Source organism: Plectropomus leopardus, chromosome 14 (genome assembly GCF_026936395.1).
Source record: "Plectropomus leopardus strain MGB_pleo_1.0 chromosome 14, ASM2693639v1, whole genome shotgun sequence".
In the NCBI taxonomy this organism is placed as follows: domain Eukaryota; kingdom Metazoa; phylum Chordata; class Actinopteri; order Perciformes; family Serranidae; genus Plectropomus; species Plectropomus leopardus.
Window position 1 is genome coordinate 11,303,024 of NC_142189.1, and position 14,583 is coordinate 11,317,606.

A 14,583-nucleotide genomic window follows, 5' to 3' on the forward strand; every position below is an offset into this window, starting at 1 on the left:
TTATGTTAAGTATCTTAATACATCTTCCACCACTGATTTTTATGCACCAATTTGGATCTATTTGTTTGTTCCAAATATTAAAGGAGGACGTATCCCCGTAACCCGAAATCTACACCTGTGCCTCTGCTGGTAACACACTGTCATACCATTTGATAGGTGGCTCCATGCCTTCCCGACAGGTGAACCACGTGATTTCTTTCATTGCTTGGATTTGATTACCCAACTGCAGAGAAAGAGAAACTTTAAAGAAATTTGGGATTTCTCCTCCAGTGCACTGGGGTGGATTTCGGGAAGCCAAATCCTTTCTGATCGTTTTTAGTACATTATACGTGCGGGAAGACGCGCCCCCTGTGCGTAAAGAGGCAGGACAGAGAGGACGCAGCTGTCCTGCGCACCTGAAACAGTTCGCAGACAGACAGATAGGCAGGCAGGTACACAGGAGTGGAGCCGGAAGAGCAACAGGTCGACTTGTCCTGAAAGTCCTTTTTTTCCTCAGTAACTCCGTGCGTTTCTTAGATTACAACTCTGCTTTTTAAAAACGCGACTTTTTTGTGAGGAAACATGACAGAGCAAGGAAAGAAGCTGATTCTGGTCGTGGTGGATATTCTTTGTGTCTTTGTTGGTGAGTGACTGCTCTTGTTCTTCCCTCCCGCTGAAAACATGGCTGAAAACATAAATAGTTCCAGGCTCTACTAAAGCTCATCTGGTCTGCATTAATATGTGATTTTTTTTTTTTTTTTAGTGGGACTGAATCAGAAATAAGACACAAAAAATAACATGAAAAACGGCTTTGACGAAAGTGATTGCTCAACACACACACACACACACACACACACACACACACACACACATATACACATACATATACACACGGTTGTAGCTCTACTACAGATAATCCACTTGTTGCTTCATGTGCTTTCTGCAAGATTTGAATAAGCGACTGACTCCTGATTTAAAAAGGTATTTTGCACAATATTCTGTTGCACAAAGATGCAAAGTAGCTGCATGAACTGCAGTGATCGGATTCTGCAGAACAATTAAACTTTGCATGTCATCATGTGTCTCTATCTTGTTCAAACAGGCCAGTGTTTCCTAACAGTGAGTAAGAATGCTGCTGCTGGTCTCTGACTGACTTCTTCTAAGAAATCATTTGGGTAGACATACACTCTTTAAAAAGATGGTGCTTATTAGAACCATATAGGGTTTTATGGCTTGTTCCTGTAGGAGAACCTGTTTTGGTTCCCTGATGAACCTCACATAAAGACTCCAACTTTCAAAGGGACTTGCATAGAACCCAAACATGAAGGCTAATACTTAATACCATCTGTGAAAAGTACCACTCAGAACCTCCCATGAGAGGTTCTACAGACAACCTCTCTGTTGCGTAATGGTTTCAAACAGAACCCTCTCTAGGTGTTCATCCACCTTCTAAGGGTAGTAACAAAAACCCACCCAAGGGATTCTACCAAGAACCCTTTCGTATTGGAAGAGTTTGATCTAGAACCCATCCAAATAACTGTTTTATATTCCAAGGTTTTCAACTAGAACTTACCTATGGGTTTATTCTGAGAACCATGGCATAATCCAGGTGTTTGTTCTCAAACCCACCCAAGGGGATTCTGCAGAGAACCCTTTCATATTGCAGGCTTTTCCTCTTGAAATCACCCAGGGAGTTCTATCAAAAACCCTTTTATATTCCAAGGGTTTTATCTAGAACCCATCAAAGGGATTCTACCGAGAACCCTTCCATATTTCAAGGGTTTGATCTAGAACCCACCGAAGAGAGCTCTATGGATAACCTTTTCATGTTTCAAAGGTTTTCCTCTTGAAACTATCCAGGCGGTCATATTGAAAACCCTTTAATATTCCAAAGATTTTATCTAGTACCCAGTGTTTAAGTGTTTAATCCAGAACCCAATTAGAGGACTTTTTGTCTTACAAAAAATCCCTAAAGAGCCCTTTCTTTGGAGAAAATGGTTCGTGAGGGGTAAATGGTTCTGGGCAAACCTTCAGCTCTTCACAATAAACCCTTTTGGTACCTTTATTTAAAAGAGTGTAGGGCACTCATATCTTATCTGACTGTTGACTATCTGGTGGTCATGGTGCTGATTTGCTGAGGCGATAATGCGCTCAATCTGAATTTGTCATGTTAAAGTGCAGTAGGCCGTGTTTGTGTTTGCATCTTCCCTTGTGTGTTTTGCTGCTTTCGATCAAAATTCCCAAACTCTGTGAAGACGTTCATACTTTCTCTGCCAATTTTTTCTTCCTGCTGCACCCTGTGGCCCCATTTTCTCTTAACATAGGGCTAGGAGGAAGAGCAAAGATCAATGTCAATGAATCTCTCTCTGTGTGACAGTTTAAATCCTGTTTTGGAAACTGGACACCAGGTGTGTGTGTGTGTGTGTGTGTGTGTGTGTGTGTGTGTGTGCGTGCGCGTGCGTGCGTGCGTGCGTGGGTGCGTGTGTGTGTGTGTGTGTGTGTGTGTTCGGAGGGGTCTCTTTAGTCTGTACGTGTGACTACTGTACAGAGCGGCTTGTTGCGACTTGCTTCTTGACTCCTGGACGACACAAAGACCATTTACAAAATTGAGATCTTCCAGCTGTTTGTGTCACATCTCTGACATGACGAGGTTGTAGTTGAGATAATAAAAGAAGGGAGGGTGTCTTGGATGTTCATTCCCCTCTAGACCTAGACCTAGAACTAGACCTTTCACGGCAGCAAGAAGCATTGAGGGTTGCAACATTTGTGTGAGTCTTGTGGATCCATCTGGTGACTGACAGGGAGGAATGATAATGACCGTCCTTCTGTTAAACCCCTCGACATCAAAGTGTATGTTCATGTGTGTTCACAGCTCGAGACGAGCCCACTGTCCACGCCCTGTGTGTCCATTTTTAGGGGAAAAAAAAGAGTTTTAGCCAATGGTGGAATGTAATAAAGTACATTTACTCAAGTATTGTACTTAAGGGCAAATTTCGAGTACTTGCACTTTACTCGAGTGTTTTCTTTTCATGTCACTTTAAAGGCCTACTGTCACTCCACTACATTTCAGAGGAAATACTGTAGTTTTTACTTCACTACATTTGTCTAAACATTTCACTAAATGCTACCTTACAAGTTAAGATTTTTGCATAAAAACCTAAAAATCATTTACAAAATATTTTTTGTTATAAATTAAATTGCTTAGCAGTTATACAAGTACAGCTGCAATGATTAGTTGATTAATAAATCAGTCAAACATTTTTGAAATATTTCTAAGTTATGTGGATGACTTTTCCTTTTTCCTTTTTAAATATCGTTTCTAAGGTTTTTATTAAAAAAAGAAAAGATTAAATATAATTTTAAGGGTTTTTTTTTGTTTTTTGTTTCGTTTTGGGGTTGCTTTTATGTTTGTTTTTCATTTTTAGATTTTTCTGCATTGGGTACTTTTACCTGTAATGCTTGAAGTACATTTATTTCAGTAAAATTTTCAATGCAGGTCTTTAACTTGTAAAAAAGTGTTTTTACAATGTGATATTAGTGCATTTACTTAAGTGAAGGATTTGAATACATGTTTTTAGCTTCAGGGATGAGCTTAGTGAAAGAAATTCTTGGGCTTGCTGGGGCTAAGGATGGCATAAAGGTAATATCAGGATCTCTTGGAAACGAAAAGCTGATTATTTTTTTTCAATCATGTTTTTGGCCAAGAGAGAAAACTAAATTGTTCAACATTTAAGAACACAGTTGCGAAATCAGGTGAGGTGTGATGATTAACAATTTGTCACCTAAAGAATTCTCTGTCCACAAATTCTGTGGATGACTAAGTTTCAAGCTCATGTATTTATCACCTCACAATCGAGGTGAATCAGGGGTGTGAAAGTAACAGGTCGACTTTTTCTCAGTTGTAGGGGTAAGTTAGTCACCAGCCTTTGAAATGTGAAAGTATGATTTGAGAATCAGTTTGAATGAGTCTCTCAGAGGTGGCTGATAAGCTCAAACTAGGTCTTTCAAATGATTCATTTCTAAATTCTGATTAATCAGAATTTCAGTAGTTCATCGTGATTTAATCATATTTTTTAATTGCATGTTTACAATTCAATTTTGCATTACAAAACAGTTATGAAGTCCATATTAACAAAGCAGTTCTAACCAAATTGTCTTGAATAAGAATCAAATAACAGCACAAAAACACAACATATTTCTCAATATTACAAAACCAAATAAATCTTATTTCCCAAATTCACCTTATCATTTTTATCCCCAGCTGTAGTGTCATTTTTATCACAAGATGTTACTGTTTCCCCTGGAACACCATCATTTTTTAATTTCCCTCTTTTAATCGATGCATCTTTATTATTCTATTGCCTTGTTGCTTGTTGTTTGTTTCATCTCCAGAGTGTAGAGGGTAAACTGTCATCAGGTTTGATCTCTCCTGATTTTAAAAAGGTAAGTGTGTGTGTGCATGTGTGCGTGCGTGCGTGCGTGTGTGTGTGTGTGAGAGAGATGTGTCAGGAATGTGCTGAATGTCCAGATTGTAACAGATTCTGTGATTGGGCTCAGTGTTTTATTTCTCTCTCTTCCCCTCTGCAGTCAAACCTCCATCCTGCCATTATTTGTTATCACTGTACACTGTTGATACAACATGACCTGTACATACACACACACACACACACACACACACACACACTCTCTGCATATCCAGATCTTACTGACACAGGCAGATGCCACCCAGCAGAGCGTCTGCTGTTATATTGTTATGAAATTCAGGCTTCGGTTACATTTCACATTTCATAGTCAAATTATCAAGATTATTAAAAAATGTTCTTTTATGAGAACAGGCTGCTCTGTTCACTTTTATTCCGGTCTCCTCCTTTTCTTTTTATGTGTCCTACTTGCAGTATATCTGTCCAGCTTGTAGGCTACATTTCTGACACTTTCAAGGGTAATAATAATATTGTTTTTGTGATACTGGTCTTGTCATTAAACAGTTAAAGGAATAGTTTGACATTTTGGAAATATGCTTATCTGCTTATTTGAGGAGTTTGAGTCGTGGTCTGGATAATTGATCTGTCGATGCGGTCAGGTCGATGCATGAGAGGTGCAACTGCTGAAAGGCAAGAGAATAAACACTTTAAGACCTAGCGTGATAAGCGATTAAGTTTCACTTTCAGTATGCCTGGTGCTCTGCTGCTCTGTTTGTGCCCAGAATACGCTCTGCTTACAGTCCTGTAACTTCTCCCTCCACCACTGGGTGTTGCTGTGTCTTTCAGCTCAGCCTGGTATACCTTATTACTGTAACATCGCCCAAACCTAGCACCTAACCCTTTGAAAAACCAGAATGGTTTGATTTGGTTCCAAGTTAATTGTTCTCCCCCGTTCCTAGTCTTTGCACTAAACTAAGTCTGAAGTCTGTCTCCACTTTAAAGCTTCTTTTGGTATTAATGCTCTATTTAAGCATTAAGTTTAGTTTTTCACCTCTTAGACATTTTGACTTAACACGTTGACAATAACAAAGCTGTTTGGAAATTACTTCCTCTTAATTTAAAGTATTTCTGCCTAAAACAGGACATTGGTGCTGGACAACTTGGGTTGAAACAAGCTGTTAATGTGAACCAGTGCAGAGGCTAGAGGGGGGACAAATGGGAAATGCCCACCTCAATATTAAGTAGTTATAAGTAAGTAAATTCAGAGAAAAATGAGATGGGTTAAATATTGTTATTTAATTGAGTAAATGGGACAAAATGGCTGGTTAAAGAGGCACCAGTGTACTTACAGATCAACTTAAGAAGGGCAAATTATACATATATTTTCAGATTATTATATATTTAGAATTAATATGTTTTTATTTAACCTGTAAACAGCAAAATGCCCATTACAAGTTTTCAGAGTTCAAGATGACTTCTTAAAATGTCTTGTTTTGTCAGACCAATGGTCCAAATTCCAAAAACACAACTTAGTTTTTGCTTTAAAAATTGACTTAAATCATAAATCAATTATCAAAAAAGTTGCAGATCAGTTTTCTGCCGATCAATGGATGAATTAATGAACTAATAACTTCAACTCTGCATGTATAGAATGACTTGGCAACGGCCCGTGATAACACTAGATACCTTTTTTGGTTTAGGTGAGAATCAGCAGTGAGGAAATGAAAGTGTTTGTTGCTGCTGTAGTTATGAATACAGCCAAACTTGTACATGTCGATACAGGCTTCAGGATTAAACTGCAGAGTTTTGTAACAGAGCTGTTTGGATGCAGGCGACGCAGAAAGTGACAGACAACAGCTGTTGTTGTTGTCTCTGCTGAGTGTTGTTTATGTGCCATTTTAACATTTTGCTGACATGTTTGAGATGCTCCCCCTTACTGTTTTATTGACACACGTGCACACACACACTTTTGTACATGCAATATCTTCTTGTGCCAAATATGTGTCAAAGTCAAGTGGGAAGTGTTGACTTCTGCTCCCTGACGTTCCTGTGTGAAAATGAAAGAGACTGTGTGTGTGTGTGTGTGTGTGTATTTTTATGGGCTAGCTTCTTGTAAAATACAGAGTAGTGGAGTTAAATTTATTGTCTGCAGGGTTTCAGAGGGTCTTTTCGGTACCGTGGTGGTTTCATGTGAGAGAGGAAGAAGTATTTCTGTTTTCTTTGATTAAAGGTTGACATCAGTTTATCACTGTTTGCATACTTCAGTGAGATATTAACTTTTGCAGGATTCATTGTTTGAATTATAGACTGTCTTAGCATAACCCCAACTAGAAAGTCTTCAGAGAGAGCATACCTCCTCCACTGAAGACAACCACACAAGCACAATTGTATAATTGTATCTTAATAGTTAAAAGTGTTAAAAAGTGCAGAACCTGCATTAACCATGAAGTGGAAAGATAATCATCAGGCTTGTGTGCCAGATTCTTTCTCATTCAAGTGCAATTATTTAACAAGAAACAGGAAATTTTGGAAAATGACTCACAATGTTGGGAAAGCTTAAAAAAATGACAGGATCTGGACTCACATCAACACATTTACTGGAAATCTGGTTTGAAACACTTTTGAGATTTCCTGCCAAGACAGTTCAGTCAAACTGGAGTACAATCCAGCGTAAAAAAGTGTATGTAGTACTACTGTTAAAGGAAGTCACTCACAAAATAATCACTTTCATATTAATTACTCACCCCGTGGCATGTCAAATTCTGTAAGAAAGCGTTGTTTTTCTCGCATGCCGAGTTCTCAAAACTGAGAACTTTCTTGATGAATTGGAGTAAAGGTCCTAGTTTAACATAATAATATTAAAAGATCAATTTGCACTGACATCACACAGCTCGTGCAGTATAATCCAAGTCTAATATATCCAGTCGTATTCTTCTGAAACCCATGCAATTTTGCTAAAACGTTACAACTTAAAACAGTTATGCATTAACACTCTCCTGTACGGACCAGGAATGAACAATGCAATTTGAGTTCAGGCACACGCACTTGCACAGGGTTTACTGAAAATGCATTCAACTGGATAAATGAGACCAGTAAAGTGAAAGTATGTAAATTGATATTTTGATAAAGAATCAGAACCAGAAGTACTTTATTGACATAATATTGACACAAATATAAAATATGTGCATTAGTAAAAAGTTTTGCTGTTGTTAGAAACAGATCTCTTTTAATGCAATTCATCAAGAATTTTACTTTTAAACATAACATGGGATGTGTTTGGTCATTTTGTGGGAAGACTTTTCCTTTAAGATCTAGTATCGTATTAGATATCACATGTGTTTTTATATATATAGTTTAAGTTGGCACCTGAAGGGGATTAAATATTAAAAAAAATAAATTAACAATATTTGAAGTTAATTTATACAGTTCTTCAGGTTAGAGATCTTTTTGCAAAATAAAAATCAATTACGACAGGTTTAAAATAACAAAATTTCAGTAATAGCAGCATGTTATAGGTCCACTCATATGCACAGTAAACACATCAGACCAGTCACCCTAAGAAAATGCTGGAGTTGTACGTTTCTGCAGACCATGAATATGTTACATTTACACATTTAATAAAGTATGTATCATAGAAACGGTTCCAATGTGACACAATGTAATACAAGCTAATTTTATCATCTGGAGAAGGAGGGGATGGTTGGTGCTGGGTCACTTATAGGCGAGATTCCTGTCAAGCTGCAGACCACTGTTGGAGACAAACACACGCCAAGAGTAGTTGTGCTTTAGCATTTCATTGCTATGTTTCCGGTGGCTTTTTAAGCTCCAAAAATGGGCGCTTTGTAGCGACCTGTTGGCAGGATAGTGCCACGAAAAGCGGTTGTTTTTTTGCTTTTTTATTCCAGATTATTTTTGGGCTTTTTGCCTGCATTACAAAAGAAAGCTTAAGCTTGAAAGGGCAAAAGCAGCAAAAGGCTGGGGTTAGAATTAAACCCACGGCTGCTGCGGTGAGGACGTAGCCTATGTACATGGGATGCCCACTCTACCAACTGAGCTACTGAGCGCCTTGATAAGTGGTTGTTTTTTACTGAGAAATCGCTGCTTTTCCTCCTGGGATTGAGCACTCAAAACTGGGTATTTTGCCAAAACATGATTTTTTTTCCCAGCAATAACTAAGTGGTTTTTATGGCTAAACCTAACCACGTTAACCACATCCATCTATCCATTTTCATCGACTTATACGGTGGCCAGATCACAGGGACAGCGGGCTGAGCAAAGTACTCCAGATATCCTTCTCCCTAGCAACACTTTCCAGTTCCTCCTGGGGAATCCCAAGGTGATCCCAAACCAGATTAGATACATAATCCCTCCAGCATGTTCTGGGTTTGCCCAATGCCTCCTACTAGTTGGTTATTCCCAGAACACCTCTGACGGGAGGCGCCCAGGAGGCATCCTGATCAGATGCCTGAACCTCTGCAATTTGCCCCATTCAACATGAGGAAAAGTCATTTCAACATATCCATGATCTCATTTTTTTGGTCACTACCCAAAGCTCCTGACCATAAGTAAGGATTGGGACGTAGATGGATCGGTAAATCAAAAGCCTTGTCTTCCGGCTCAGCTCCCTCTTACCTTTACTCCTTAACAAGACCGTAAGATACTTGAACTCCTTTGCTTGAGGCAGCAGCTCTCTTCATACCCACGTTAACAACAGCGTTGTTGAAACTTAAAGTTTTAATGTATCCACTACATGATGACATGAAAATGTAATGCAATGAGGTTTGCAGAAATGTACAATGCCAGCTTTTTTCTAATGATTGGGTTGAACACATACATGTTTAAAAAAAAAAACAAAACATTTATGCAAAAATAACTTTACTATCTCCAAAAAGTGGACAAAATTGAAGAAGGGGTTAAAGTTGTGAGGCTTAACCTTTTAAAGACAACAAAGGTTTGCTACTCCAAAACATCAGTATACCAAGAAAAAGCTTTTTGTCATCCCGTGTAGGACTTTCCCTGGAAAAATCCCCGACCTTAAAGGAAATGATACTCTTTCCTCCAAACAATATTTTTTTTCTTTTTATTTAGTAAAAGATTCATCCCCCAAATATGAAGAACAATAACAGCCATTGTAGACAGAACTGACAAAAAATCCCAGAAACTAGATGCAGTGATTAAATCCCACAGCTAAAGCCAAAACAAACAAAAGAAGAGTTAAATATTGGTTTTCTGAGCACCTCAGTGTGATGTGGATCACCAGTTGCGAATCCCTGTTAGCCAACAAACTGCTGACGCACAAATCTCACAGGCGTCTGTTGGGATTTGGCCTCAAACAAACGCTCACCTCCAACGCTGTTACCTGTTTCTGTTTCTATGTCCCAGTTACTGGGATGAGGAATCATCTTGGGGGCTGAATAATAGGAACACTCCCCACTTCCCACATGGTCAGAGGTCAAGAGGAAGTTGTACTTGTGTCTGATCCCAAATTCCATCATGTTTATTTTCTCAAAGTGGAATCGGGGTGCGCTTTTGCCAGAGAAGATTGTGAAAGTGTAAAACAATACTTTCCCTTCTTCCTTTTTTTATCTCTCCCGTGGACATTTTGTTACTGTGGACAGAAACTCAGCAGAAACTTTGCGTGTGTGCATGCCTCTTTTGAAAACAATATTTTAACTTGTTTCTACATTGTTTGCAGCTGTAAAAGTTTACAGATGATAAAGAAAAAACCTCAATGGCTGTTAAATGTCAGAGTAAGATGATACAAGCTGTTATAGTCCATCAAAGAACCTTTTTCAGTTGTACTCGAATACTTTATTGTATTGAAAGTAAAAATAATATGGAATAAAATACTACATTCCAAGTACATATTGTTCAGTCAAAGTTATACCTAAACAGGTATTAGAAATGAACTGTACTAAAAAGTGAATGGATGGATGAGGCAGGAAACATGAGTTAAGTTTCACTTTAAGATAAAAACCTCCAGTTTGGGGATTTTTTTAGATCCGTTAAAGAAGGAAAAGATGGATCTGAGGAAGGAAGGAATTAAGAAAGGAAAGGAGGAAGGAAGCAGGTGATTAGAATAAAAAATAAAAAAGAAAGTCTTGTACGGTTAAGCATTTGGCTACTGCTAATGGAAGGCTAAACTATTAGCAACATTTCCTCTCCATCTCTGAAACACTTTGCAGGTTTTTTTACATTTATGAACACTCTCTTGTAGTGCCTCTTTTGTTAAGTCTGACTCTTTTTCAGGGTCTTTGCAGCATAGGCAGTCATTGCTAATGCCTATTGAATTCTCCATCACTGAATCAAGCCTTCACTTAATGGAAGTCATAGACTGTAATAATACCTAGTTAGTGGACCAAAAATGGCACCTATTCATTCCTGATGGAACTGCTCACCTGGCGTATACACCATATAAGTTTTCTACCTTCCAGGTTTACCTCTGCGGTATGCAGCCCGTTGAATATGCTCAACAGTGCTTTTCCCACTGGCCCTGTCCGCGAGTTCCTGCTGTGCAGACCAAAACCAAACAGCACTACATAACTGTGAATAATGACAAATAACATTGTGACTGTGAATAATCACATATCCATCATATCCCTGCCGGTGGCCTCTGGTGGCAGCCGTTTCTCTTTGTTCAAGTTCTTTGTTTTCTCTTTCTTAAGTAGTACAGTCACTAAGCACATTAAAGGTACTAATATGTTGTAAATGGAGCAACTAGTTACTGATATCACCTAAAGAAAGTGATAAATACACTGGTCTAAAAAAAGAGGTGAAATTAGTTCTTTTCTTGTAAGGAAAGTTGCAATTTTTATCTTTTTTTTTTTTAATTAAATTTTGGGAATAAACCTCTGTCTCTCCAAGCTCAGCCCAGTCTCTGAGAGGGAAGGACACCCCACCAGCACAGGCCTATAAAAACATACCAGGCCTTCTAGAATAATAAAGCAGATAAAAACAGTCAGTCCCACTCAGATAATAGGAACTCTCCATGGGCTCGGCTCCCAGAGGCTGTTAGAGCATGTTTGATACGATGGGGAATCGACTTCCTCACTGATTCTGTTGTTAAAAAGCTTAGCAGTGGTTACCGTGTGAGTCTGTTTTTTGTTTTTTCAGAGGCCATTGACCAACTCTGTCCACTCACATCTCCACCCTGGTGGTGTGTAGCAACCAGAGACTTGTGCCAAACAAGCAGCAGCCTCTTATCTAAATGTTTTCCTTGCATCCTGCAGAATAAACAATGGTTGGGCCTCACTTCAAAGAGAAGCTGAGAGCCCGCTTGGCCTGCTGGAATAATGAACTCTGAGATGTAAAGAGCAAAGAGTTGGCTTCCTTTCATGAAAATAAATTCTCTTCAATGAGGAAACTGCTTGTCATCAAAGATCATTAGTGGCATTTGTTCAGAAAATGGAACAAATATTAATTAGTGGGCAACGGTTCACTCTCACCACCCTCGTTGTTTCTTTTTCAACTGAAGGAGGCAGCTGTTTTCAGCGAAATAACTAAAAAAAAAAAACGACCTGCGTGGTACCAAATCAGAGTTTAAGAGGTGATGGCGGATTTATCTTTCATGCAACCTCTACAGCTGCTACATTTTTACCTCTCAAAAAAAAATTAATCTGTTATAGAAAATTTAACCTCCTCTGCTGTTCATTTTAATGACGGGGTTCCCCAAGGGTCCATTCTTGGCCCACTTTTGTTTTCAATTAATATGCTCTCAAGTAAAGAAGATCAAGTAAAGACTGCTATTCAGTCATCCTTCTTTCAACTCAAAAAGATCTCCAAAATCATATATATTTTTGTCTCCATATATATGTTCTGCTAAAACACGTTTCTGGCTATTACTCAATGTCTTAAGTCAGGAACAGAAGCAGAGACATTTGGTCAGATACTAGGTATATAATTGGTGACACTAATCTTGGGTGTCCACTTTGAAACTGTGCTGATTGTATAGATCTTCTGTACTACCAGGGGCAAGATGTGTTTGAAGCATCCACGTTTTCACAGGCATTAATGTACTCCGTGAGAGCAACTTGACTGGTGTGTGGAGGCATACAACCCCATGGTGGCATTTTTAGTTTTAAACTTTACTTCGTCCCCCAGTATTTATATATTTTCTGATCACTATGATGTTTGCATTTTATTTGTTATTTAAAAGTTGTTGTTTTTTCTGGTGTTTTGTTTTAATCAGCTGTGTTTTTCTGAAATCCGCTTTTTATTTTGTTACGAAAAGTGCTACTTTTCGTAGTTCTACAATACCAAATCCAGCATCACCAACAACTCCCACACCCACTATAATGAAGCCCTCATTTTTCTTTTTTGAGTATGCTACCAAGTTTGAGCTCTTTCATTCCTGCCACATTTCCATTTTTAAACTTCCTTCTTTTATTATTAGTGCTCACTTTATTTTTACATTAATATTCCTGCCTGTTGTAGGAAGAGGAAGAGAACATTTTTATACCCGTCAGGCTGCCGCAATGTGTACAACCCCAGACTTAATTGATGCTCTTGACCAGGAGACATCTGTGTTTGGACACACAACATTATGTTGGAATTACCTGTCTGGAACAGGTTTTCCTAGCTGTGTTTGTGAGTCTTAGTATGGTTTCATTCAGTCCTGCCTGTCACACACTTTGGAGGAAGGAAGAATATATTAGTAGAGAGCCACTGTTATGGCATTGCCAAGTAGGTATACAGTACAGCTTCTGCTTGAAAAAACAAACATTTCTCGCTCTCATTAGTTCAGTGAGGAGCTTTTGAAAACAGGAAAACTATTTAAGAGTTGTAGTCTGAAAGGTTCCCGTAGATTGAACCATTGTCCTAGTTCAGATTTAAGAGACAGGTTTATGTGTTTCTACTCTTGTTACTGCTCTTAACTCTGAGTCTTTTGTTTTCTCTTGCAGAAACACTCTTTAACCAAATTTAACATGGGCTCACAAACTATTTGTCAGACTTGTATATGCATGCGTTTTTTTAAAACCTCTTTCGGTTACAGACCTCCTTTTTATCTGTCAGTGGTGTGTGTATGAGCATGGGTTCACATACATTCTTTGTAAAAATGTGAGTGTGTGTCCTAGATCAATCCTCAGCTCCCATGCCCTTCGTTGTATAAACGCCACCCTGATGTCAAAGGTCATCGCTGTCCTGTCCTGCAAGTTTCCATAGTGACACTCCATGGAGCGACTGCAGTCTTTAGGGGTGAAGTTGTTGCCACCGAGCTCCAGCGATGACAAATTAATATACTTGGCAGAGTCGGGTCTTCTGCCCAAAGCTGAAAGAGTAGTGTGTCCTTAGCTGTTTCCTGAGTCGCATCGCATTGTGTTTTGGCTCACTTGTCAACGCACAGCTGAAGGGTCAAAGCTGCTCTCAGGATGGACCTGCAGCTCTTCACTTAATACATCTTGACTTCCGAAAACTACAGTATCGCTGTTTCAATGCCTGCTTTCACTTACAGCAGTTGAAGTAGGCCAACTCCTCAGGATATTACTCTAAATCAGGGTTGTAATCACTGATAAAACATTAGGGAGCACCTTTTTCAGTGTACCTCCTCTGTAGCCCAACCCTCCAGGGGGGTATGGGGGGAATTTCCAGATGCAGTAGCTGAGTTGTTTATTAAATGTATTTATTTAAAGTGCAAGTATTTGAATTGACCACAGAGCATTGAAAGGTAATGCATGCATTTCATTTCATGTTCAGGGGCTGCACAAAGTGTTTCTGAACCCTACATTGAAATGTGCTATATACTTTTTAATAAAAGTTTTGTGATTTTGAGACTTTTTTTTTATTATTTCTTGACATAATATAATATGACTTTTTATGGCACACTATACCATGATTTGTTGTCACATTCTTGAAATGTTATACCATGACTTTTTATGACATTTTTACATGTTATGCTATTACTTTTTTCCACATTTTTCATCACAGTATTCAAGCACTTATTTTATATGTAATGACATGCTATACTATGACTTTTTATGATATATTTATGACATAACATACTGTGACTTTTTTCACATTTTTATTACGTACTATACAATAACTATACTATGACTGTTTTTTTATTATTATTATTATTTCAAATTTTGTAGGACATTTTTTACCATCACTTTTTCCATGACATTTTTACAACATACTGTACAACATACTGTGACAAATTCAGTACAATGACTTTAATTACATTTTG

At 38.4% G+C, this 14,583-nt stretch overlaps 1 protein-coding gene across 1 annotated transcript in view; it reads left to right on the forward strand.

The window, feature by feature from the left end:
* The first annotated feature begins 256 nt into the window (after positions 1 to 256).
* The window catches only part of plpp2a (phospholipid phosphatase 2a), a 53,431-nt gene continuing 39,104 nt past the window's right edge, over positions 257 to 14,583 (forward strand). The window contains exon 1 of the mRNA XM_042500680.2: positions 257 to 622. Coding sequence (XP_042356614.1) covers positions 562 to 622 — 61 coding nt within the window. The 5' untranslated portion in view covers positions 257 to 561. The remainder of the gene's footprint in view (positions 623 to 14,583) is intronic.